This window comes from Monopterus albus, unplaced genomic scaffold (assembly GCF_001952655.1).
Source record: "Monopterus albus unplaced genomic scaffold, M_albus_1.0 scaffold209.1, whole genome shotgun sequence".
In the NCBI taxonomy this organism is placed as follows: domain Eukaryota; kingdom Metazoa; phylum Chordata; class Actinopteri; order Synbranchiformes; family Synbranchidae; genus Monopterus; species Monopterus albus.
Genome location: NW_018128089.1, coordinates 983,237 through 994,320, shown reverse-complemented (window position 1 = coordinate 994,320; position 11,084 = coordinate 983,237). Strand labels below are relative to the sequence as shown.

Sequence of the window (11,084 nt, the reverse complement as noted above, 5' to 3'; positions counted from 1 at the left end):
CTGTAGCACCAACCTCAAGCCTAACACACAGTATAGAGACCGGTTTTCATCCAACTCAATTTGACAGTTCTAGGTGAAAAGTTATCCAATCAGAAGCGTTGTCCCGCCCCTCATTTCTCAGTTTGAAGAGTCAGTAGTTGCATCAGCCATCTACTATGGAGTGGTCGGACGGCTCTGTTCTGGGAAGTCCCACCCCGTGCACGAGACTCTGACAGCACCAGGCAGTTTCGTCATCCGCTGTAACATCAGCACTGCTCCCAGTAGACCCCCCCCAAGTGCAAAGATATATAAATATTATTCTCTATTTCTCTATGTTAATACGCCAGCTGTTACCTCTACATTTTTCAATGTGCCTTGTTTACCTCCCTTTGCTGCTGTCCGTCAGCTCTCATTATCTATACCACTTATCCCAACCGGAGGGTGGGGGGAAGGCTGGAGCTAAGAAAATGTATCTATATTGATGTTTAATCTGTATTCTCATACATTGTATCATGACATGATATATTTTGATATGATATATATATGGGGTCACTAGGGACTGGTGTGTAGCATTATTATTAGAATATAATGATGATATGTGGGAGGTGAAGTTAATTTTGGACACCACTGTATATAAACTGTGCTCCTCCTCCATTTTCTCTTTTCATTTGTATAAAGAGACATGATGTAATTCCAGACTGAGGTTTGTTGGCGTAGGCGGTTGGCTACAGCCCCATTATTTTCCTGCCAATATAAGACTCTCCATGTTTGACTAGTAAAGAGCTGTTTTCAGGACCAACTAAGTTACAGACACCTGGAGAGCAATCACACCCGTGGCCATGGGACAGACAGTGATGGAGCACACTCTGCCAGTTGAAGATGCCTGCTGTATGGGTCCGGATGAATCTGTTCTCATTCTCATCAAACACTGCCAGGACATGAAGCAACAGGAGACGCGTCTCAGACTCATCACTCTGTTACTACTGTTCATATGTACAGCACTGTTCATTTTTACCACTGGTGCTGATTTAAGGCAACACTTTGGATCCAAGAGAGAAATGGTTAGTTCTGAAACATTTTCCTTGTCTTCTTAAAGAGATTTGGCTGTGTTGGAACCAGTGATGATGTGAGCATGTAAAGCTCTTGACAGCTTTTTTATTCAGTATTATTGGGATATACAAATATGCCTGACTTAACAAAGTGAGAATAGTTCAGTCTTAAAAAGCCATCAGTTCACTAAACCCCTGAAGCTTTGGGTGAACTGGAATTTAAAGCTCCTTTAATTTGACAGTCAACTCTTTGAGCTGATTTAAGGCTGGCACAAAACACAGCATAGTGCATCTCTAATGATACATAGTGACCAGAGATAGGATGAGACAGATAAAGCTGTATGGATTTCAGCTCTTGTGTCTTATGATGTAAAAGATTTCCGTTTACATACAATAGATGGTTGTGTCTGCATGTTTATCAGTGCTGCTTTAACTCATCAGATCCCAGGCATGTTCTGTACTGAATATATTTTATGGGCACTATGATGATGGATGATAAAATATATTTATTACTAATTGTAAAGGAGCTATTTTCTCCCTTACAACCTGTTGCTTTCACATTTTTGTTCATTTTACTTGGCCCATGCTGTTGGTGTCACTGTAAATACAAAATCACAGTTTAGGTTCTCAACAAGTTGCCATGTCATCCTCATAAAGGACATGACTTATGGTAGTTGACAGCACTGTATCAGACTAAAATATTACTCATGAGGAAACCTGAATAAAAATGTATTTTTTTATTTCCAGAGTACAGTTGAGCAAAGTCCAGTACCCTCCAAGCAACAGAGCCTATGCCCTGCAGGTACAGTATGACATGTCATTAATGTCATTTTACAAAGGTTTGAGGTGGATTCACTTACAAATTGAAGGATTTACCTTTCTGCTCTCCACTCTCCTTGGCAGTATAAAGAATATTTCAATTGGTGTCCTGTTATGCAAGTAAAAAACACTTGTTTTGTTTCCTCTGAAATATGAGCGAGCGCAACTGATTTGAACCTCTCTGTCTCTAACAGTCAACCCTAAAACAAGCTGCCAAAATCTCCACATTCATCTCAGTAAGTATTTTTCTTGAGATTTCAGTGCCATTTGACTTTTGTTCCGACTGTTAAAGAATGAAAGATGGTATGTTAGTTTATACTTCAATATAACAATACTGTGTTTTTTTCTGTTCTATGAGTAAGGAGCTGCAGAAATACTCTAAAAATAAGTTAAATAAGATCTTCCATTTTCTTTAATAAGTCTAAAAACAAAATGAACAAATCTATAAAATCTCACTTTGAAACACATCATCACAGCCCAAATGTTGCAAAGTTGACTGTCATGAATCTACAGTTAACAACAAAGTTTTCTTGACAGTGAGTTTCACAACAACAGAGGGTGACTACAGATGTATATGCATCTGTATATCTATAATGAAATTGTGGGTGTGCACATAAAGTTCAGATGCTGGCATGCGGCCAACAGGCCCACATAATTATTTTGTACATTTCATCAGAGCCTCTTTGCTTTAATCAGGAGTTCTGTCATTCAGCAATGAGTCTCACTGAGTTTTAAGATGCGACTCTTTGCTATTTCAGGATGTTCAGAATGTATCGTTTAATGTATAACCAGTCAAAATAGACAATAACACGAGGGACCTATATATTTAAATGAAACATTAATTGCAGTATGTCCCCTGTCCTCCAGGGTCTGTGGCTACAGGCAACACATCTGATGGACAGCTCATCAAATGGGATGTGATGTTTGGTGACAACTACTACTACAACGAAGAAAAACGTGCCATACTGATTCATGAGAACGGTCTCTATTTTGTTTATATAAGGATTACCTTAAGTTGCCGCAGTGAGGATGGGCCTGAAGGCTTCAGTGTAAAGCTGCAACGTTGGAACAAAGGCTACGACATGATAGTACCCCTGACAGATGCCAAGGATGGTGTAGATTGCACTTCACAAAGGTCTAGGAATGTATTTGTGGGGCAGCTTTTTGATTTGTCGGAAGGAGATCATTTGAGTGTGTGGATTGATCAGGGCTACAAACTGATCGCAACAGCTTCAGCTGGTGCTTTTTGTATATAGACAATACATCTTGATGAGAATATTTTTATTATGTGCACATTATTTCAGTCCTAGTAATCTATGGGTTTATTTAAAAAAAAACATTTTAAGTTATTTCTCATCATATATTTGCAAGCATTGTATATTTTAATGTAGTACCTGTTTATTCAGGCAGGCAGAGCGGAAATGGCGGAAGGATGGTCTGCAAGTCTGACCTCTTAGCTAGATATCTTTTCAAACAAGCTTTTAATGTCTAGCGTGTTCACTGATTTTCGTCACCTTTAATAATTTATTTCTTAACTAGTTTTAATATGTTTAGTGTGTGTATTGTTCCTCTGGGCCACCACGGGTAAGCCCCCGGTACGAGAGCCGGCTGGGTGGGAGTTGGCCTATATCAGACGCTGGATATCTATTTGGCTTCTGTCTGTTTATGAGTGTTCTTAACTGATATTGTATTACTATGTTTTTATTGTTGTAGCACTTTGTGCTCTTGAGCTGGAAAGTGCGGTACAAATAAAGATTATTATTATTATTATTATTCTTAAAAGAACTGTGTATTCAGGTTTGGAGGCAACAGGGCTCTATTTTCCCACCGGTGCAATTTCTGCATCATTACAAACTCAGTCATCGTGCAGCTTTCCTCAGCATAACGTTTTGTTTTGTGCGTGTGTGTGCACTGGTGTGTTACACTGAGGTGGGAGGAGAGGCGTAGCTGAGGCCATGTGTATGCTGATAAGGCAACACAGAAGGTTGGTACTTACACAGAGAGGTAACAAATTACACTGTCTTGGTAAGATGTTGTTGCATCTTCTGTGACATGAGCAACATTCTTCCTCATTTGGTGTTTTGATGATGCTGGTAGGCTGTATCTCCAAAACTTCCCTTACAGTCTGTTTTCAATCTGCATTGAATTCTTGAGACTGTAAAGGCCAAAACATGAGTCACATCACTGACATCATGAGTAAATGGGTGGGGTGGCAAAATAGGTCTGATCATTTATTCAGATTGCTCCTTTCATTTGACACCAGTTTTAATATAAAGTGTTTTTTATACAGTACATGCACTTGAGTATTCTTTTGGTGAATAGTAGGCCTATTTTACTGAGATATCATTGGTTGTACTATATTGAAGTAAAGAAGGTTTGAATTAGCTTGTTTGAGCCATGGGTACATTCAGCTGTTACAGATTTTGATGGGCTTTTTTGAGTATAAGGCCAGAAATATGCTCAATTGTTGAGACAAGATTAAGGTTGTTATTTGCACTGAGTTTTTTTTATTAATAATTTATAATTACATAAAAATTTGCCCTCAGGGGAACTGTTTCCTGAGTCACTAAATCTAAATAACAAAAACCAAATTCCCCCCTAGCCCCAGTGGTATCTCAGCTTGCACTTTGTTTTTGTTGCTGAGATTACTACTATCTCTTACAACAGAAATGAATGGAATTTGATTTGCCTGCGTTGAAATATAGCAGCACTGCGTTGGCTTAAAATGTGCTTTGCTTGTGGCTTTGACGTACAGCATCTATGTTCCTTAGGTTAGCATGGTGATAGCTTTTTACTTAAATCGTATTTGGGTAATTATGACATAACAAAAACCTGGTCTAATTTATGAGAAATATGAAATATGATGTGCACTTGTTAGACACAACTAATTTTCAGAATCCTACTGAACATGACATGTAGTGGGACTTTAAGCCAACAGTTAATGGCACAGCTCATTCAAAAGACCACTCCAATGTAAGGAAACAGAAATATACTTAAGAAAATATCAGTTTTACAAAGTATCACAAATATATTTTAAAGGTTTCTATATATTGTATTTATTCACATGTTCTTTTATAAATTATGAGCCATTAACTAACATTGAGAATTAAATGTGCAAAAATGATTTGGTTACTATATTTTGTTGCTTATTCTAAGACTACCGTTACTATAGCATCTAAGTGGCTTACAGTGTTTGTTTGTTTGTTTGTTTTACCTCTGCCAATAAGTTTAAGTTTTTGGTTCCGTGTGTGTGTGTTTGTTTGTTGGTTAGCAGGATTATGGACAAATGGCTGGATAGATTGGTACAAACACTGGTGAGGACCAACCCTAGACGTAATTAGATTTGGTCTGAAAAGGTCAAGGATCAAGATCACAAAAAATAATAACAAAAAAAATCCCATCTTTAACACAGGGCAAAAATAAAAAAATATCTCTCTGTCAAACGTTACTGATTTTTTTTTTTTAAATTTACCACACATATGGTGGCAATGTCTATCATCAGACCAGATTTCATCCACATCTGATTTGGATTCAGATTTCTGACAGCCATTTAAAGTTAACATTGAAAACCCGGTTTAACACATATTTTCTGCTATAACTTGGCCTGTGATGAAGATGGAACCCTGAAATGTTCATACCCTAAAAGATTATCCAGGTCTGATTCAGATCATGACTTTTAGGGCATATTTTGTGTTGTTCTGCATCTCATTTTTCACAAGGGACCCATTTGTGTGAACAAATGTTGTGCCTTGGTGGAGGTACATACGCTCTCTGAGTGCTCATGTTTGTTTTGTTCTTTTGTTTGTTTGTTTGTTTTACATATGGCATCCCATCTACTTGAGTTGAACCTTTTGTCATGTGCTTGTCTGATTGACAACTACTGCTGTTGCTGTGGGCCTGTAAAGCCTACTGAGACATTTAATGTAATAATCTATACAAATAAACTTGACTTGAGAATTTAGGCCTGCGCTCGTTTTTTGGAGAACACTACAAAGCATGTGTACAGCTACAGCTTACTAAACATTTGTCAGTGACCTCCAGGATGTCCTTATTGTCCTGTATAATTGTATGGCTTTAGCTACATATTTTACACAGCCGCTGTCAATGGCTAGTGGCAAAAGGACCGGTGGAGCAACACTGACATGTTGTTTTTATTTGGCACACAACAGTGACATACCAAAGGTCAATGCGGCCGTGGATCAGGAGATACATCTGCTACTATGTGCTACTTGAACACCAGCATCAAAGTGGGTTGCAATACAAGAGTGCACACCACTGGTATGCTGGTGAAAATTGGTATCTGCTAGTAGAATGGGAGTGACCTAAATGTAACACATTTTGTAAAACAAAAAAACAAAAACAAAAAAAAGACCAGTTTCTTCAAATAAAATAATGACTGGCAACTGATGATGGCAAAGGATAAAAGGTATTTAAATTTCATTTGCAACTAAACTTCTACATATGCAGTCAGATTGTGAGATGTTCTCATAAGCAAGGCCCAGAATGAGGGCGTCCTGGGTCCTTTTTCCTTTTGTTCCTGAATCCTGTCATTGCTTGGCATCTGTGGATTCTGTGTGCATAAAAGTGCACCCTAGGCTTATGAAATCTTAAACTTGATACGACTTGCCAGTGGAAGTAAAAGGTGAAGGAGAGAAGGAGATTAACCTTGGTATTTGTTTCAAACTAAGCAATGCTCCAAGCTGGTACATGTGGATTTGATATTGTATATTGTTCCCCAAAGAGGTACAAACACTGATGAAACTTTACAACTCCAAATGAAAAACATGGGGGAGTTGACAAGAAGATGAATTGGATCACGAGTGTCTGACTAATGAGGTGATGTCATGGGTATTTCCAGCTGAAATAAGAAAAGAAAAAGGTCTCATCTGATCTGATAATCATCTGATAAACCAGTTACAAACAGCTCTATTTAGCCATTCATTCTAACATCATAACTTTTATGGAAACCTACAATGTTTATGGTTTGGTGATGAGTATTGGTGACACAGTTTCTGTCAGTTTATCGAACATTTTCAAACACAACACCAGATAGTATGAATTGGATTATAGTGTCAGTTCTGAGTCTGCTTTAAAATCCTACAGTCAAGGGCTTAGTTTCAGGTGAGAAAAGCTTTGCTAGCATTCAACTATACTGCACATACTTTCTCTTCTTGCATTTTACCTATGTCAAACTTGAAGGACTTGCATTTTGTTTCACACACTTGCAGTAGCTAACATTAAAAGACTTCAGTTCAACAAAATATTGTGACAGGTTGTGTTTTAGGGTGATTCTGAGCTATTCATGCTACTTATGACTTGGGTAATATTAAGAAATGTTATTTTTATCTTTAGGCCCAGCAATGGTAGCTGTGTGATCCAGTAAGCGCAGCTCACAGTGTTCGAGAATGGGAAGTTGATAAGGGATCATGTCATTTTCTCTGCATGGTTTCTGCATTCATATGCCTTCCTCTTTTTCTTTTCAAGAACTATGCCGGTTGTTTCATGTTTTGTCCAAATGTGGGGCACTGTATACCACAAACAAAAACCCACAACATTTTTTCAGCAGTCTATGGATGAGACAAAACACAGCAGAACAACTCAGCTGGGGTCCTCTTTCCCCAGATGGGAGCAAGTTACAAAATACTCCTCACAGGTTTCCAAACTGTCCTTAACTAGTGGCTGGCAGGTAAAGCAGCAACCTGGACAGCAGGAGTACCAGAGGTTGTGGTAGGCTCTCTGGTTTTATCATTCTGAAATAATTACGGACTATTTGGAGTTATGATGGGTGCAAAGCTAATGTAGAGGTACCCAAGATTAAACATTAAATGGCTGGAAATGAACACCCCATGGGGTTTAATGTTGCAGTTCATAAAGTTGGAGCTCATTTTAACTATATGTTTATAATTTGAAGTACTCTACATACTGCTCAGTAGCTTGTGAATTTCCCACCAGGGATCAATAAATTAACAATTAATTAAATTGTATTTTGTTTTATTACTTTACTTCTGAAAAGTAACTAGTAACTAAAGTATGAAGCACAAATACCTCAAAATGTAAATGTACTTAGTTACTTTCTACCTCTGTTACAGCAAACAAACCCACACAATTTCCTCAGCATGTGCCATTGGCTGCGTGTGTTTGATCAGCAGTCTGTGCTTGTTAAGGTGGCTCAGGTGCAGCTGGTGGTAATCTGGGGGTAAGAAACAGGTGTGAAGGAAAACTGAGCAGGGTAAGGGAGTGAAACCAGAGAGAGGGGAGTGAGAAAGTAGGTGCAGCTGGGCAAACCTGACAGTGCTTGTGTCAACATACTCTCTGAAGTGAAGTTTTTCTTTGATGCAGTGAGTCAGTTACAGGGTGTTACAGAACATCTGAAAATCCCATTGATTGCACACAGGATGGTGACGAACACAGCTGCTTGCCAGCATGAAAGCAACAGTGGAGCTATTCTGATGGGCAGTAACAGCAGAGAGGAATCATGCAAAGAGCAGGTGGCCTGAAAAAGTACACTCGAGTCCCATTTGCTAATATTATGGGGGATGTATGCAGTTATTGCCAAACTGGGGAGTTCCTTTCATTCAGAGATTTTATCATTGAACTGCATTGTCTGAGCTTTGTTATATGGATATACAGTGTATTTAGTATAGTCTTTGCACACATACTGTATATGCTGTGCATAATACCTCATATATATTTAGTGTTTTCTTCTGTAACAGTTGATTAGCTTGTTTGTCTTTGTGAATAATATATATTTGCTTCCCATTCGACCAGCTCCTTATTCATGAAAGGACCCTAGAGGGGTCATGGTACAGTACCTTGCCAATCTAATTTATATATGTTTGTTTTTGGAGTTTATGGATAATGCTTGACAGAAAGCTCCTTTGCATTCTTTTCTTGTATGTCCAGCTCATTGTCAATATACTGAGTGACATAGGCGGACCACTGCTCAAAGGTAAATGTGTTGAGTCCCATCACCTGTCTCAGAAGATGCTGATATGGATACTGGGAGGGAAGCCTCCACAGCACTGCGAAATAGCACCCCCATGGTGTCATTGATGGCTGGGTCATCACCAGTGCGGTTCTGCCAGAGATCACACACTCTGAACAAATACTGACTACCTCTCTCACCCTTTTGAGGTGGAATTCTACACAGCTCAACAGAGCGCACCTGTACTGGGAATTTCTGGTGTATCACCGGGCAAAGCCAATGAATTTCAGTATAGAGCGAAGCATTATCATCATCCTCAGTAGTATTTGCCATCAATTCTACCTCCTGTAACATGCTCATGTCTTGAAGGCTAAAAGGACTGTAGGTTTGTGTTATCTCTCCATAAGGTGAGGTGGACTGAAGCAATGGCAGCTGGTCTGAGGGAATGTCCAAACAATCATGGATGTTCCCTCGCCCTCTCTGCGTATGTTGTGATGCGAAATCATGCACTGTGCCATCCCAGCTGGAATCACTACCATGAGACATTGCCGGCACTGAAACATCACAAAGGTGCCTTTCTTCCTCCTCTGTGACAGAGGCAGAGGCACATGCACCGACAACTGGAGTTGTGGACTGGTCTAAACAGCCAGATTTGAACTAATTTAAATAAGTCTGTGCTCTAAGTCTGTCAGTTTTACTTCCTGGATATGATGCTGTATGTAGAATTCCTCCCTGTACAACCACCAGGGGCGCCACGCCCTGTGTTGCACTTTGTGGCATCTGTCTAGATAAGCCACTCTTTAATATAGTGTTACTTCCACTCTTCACGTGAAGATTGTGAGGAGGACAGCTGTGTGTGTCTGAACTGCACCTAGTAATCAGAGCTAGAATGTGCAGCCTGTACTGGAACTACTGTGCCACTCGGAGAAACAACTTCAACTGGCATTTATGACTAACATGAACCAGCTGAAGGAGACAGAGAACACTTAAAATTTCCCAAAAAACATGTACAATCAGCCAGAAAACCCTCAGCTTTGTTTCTTATCAAAAAAGCACAGTTACTGAATTTGCAGTCTAGCTTTTGTAGCAGAAAGAGAGACTTGCTTCCAAAATAGTCCTATAGCACCCCCTTGTGGGGTGCTGTCCCCAAACCTGCCTCTTTTTTTTTTTTTTTTTTTTTTTGCTTTGCAGTTCTCTTTCTCTTGATTTCATCCAGGTCAGCTGTCCCTGGCTCCATTCTCTTGGGTGCAGGGGGTGAGAAAGGGGACCTTGTGGATACCATCAACACCAGCTCCCGTGTCTGCTTGATCTCCTAATTCTGCTTCATTTAAACTTCATCAACTGTTCCACTGGACCGTAAGCGGAGAAGAATGAAAACATCATGATCCCGTCACGAAGCTCCTACACCAGAACTAGCTTCTGATGCATGTGACCGCTGGGGGTTCTCCCAATCAACAGCTAAATTCTATAATACAGTTTCCCCATAGGCTATGCCCAGCCCCGGAACCAAAGACAGCTCTGCCCGAGGCACACTGTCTCACACCAAATTCTCCCAGTAGCACTCGTTGCTATGAAATACACGTGTGACAGCGTTCAACAGCCTTCGTGCAGAAAACCACCCACACAAGGATAAAGAAAATAAAAAATATTCCCCTGTGCCCTCATTTTGTCATTTAACAGTTACCAGTGACGGTCTTATAAATATTTAGACATTCAGAAATGTGCTGTACTTGGAGAAGGGTTCCACCTCTGACTTCCGCCTTCCCATCTGAGCAAAAAATCCTAATACTTTAGGAGACAACCGTCAAAATTTGTGGTTGTCCACTTATTAACATTTTGATACCTGAAATACCTGAAAGTATGCTGAAGTAGAATATTTCCATTCATTTGAATGGAGCAAGATTTTTCAGAATAAAACTAAATAGTCTAAAAATTATGAAGTTTAGAAAAATTCTGAACAGAAGCATGAAGGTCCTTGTGGAGCTGAATATTTTAATACCTGAAATATCCCTGAAAGTGTGATGTAGAATTTCCCCATTCATTTGAATAGGACAAAACTTTCAAAATAAAGTTAAATATTTCAGAAGTATGACGTTTAGAAAAATTCTGAATAGAAGCATGAATGTCCTTGAAGAGCTGAACATTTTCATACCTGATATAGCTGAAAATATGCTGAAGTAGAATTTTCCCATTCATTTGAATCAGGGAAAACTTTCAAAATAAAGCTAAATATTTCAAAGGTATAAGGTTTAGAAAAATCCTTAAGACAAGCAAGGATGTTCTTGAAGAGCTGAACATTTTGATACCTGAAA

At 39.2% G+C, this 11,084-nt stretch overlaps 1 protein-coding gene across 1 annotated transcript; it reads left to right on the top strand.

Moving 5' to 3' along the window:
• The first annotated feature begins 270 nt into the window (after positions 1–270).
• Positions 271–5,804, top strand: LOC109970916 (uncharacterized). Its single transcript, XM_020618832.1, has 4 exons — positions 271–1,040; positions 1,776–1,830; positions 2,042–2,083; positions 2,715–5,804. Exons 1-4 carry the CDS (start codon positions 819–821, stop codon positions 3,101–3,103), a joined length of 708 nt encoding a protein of 235 aa, XP_020474488.1. The 5' UTR covers positions 271–818; the 3' UTR covers positions 3,104–5,804.
• Positions 5,805–11,084: the final 5,280 nt, after the last annotated feature.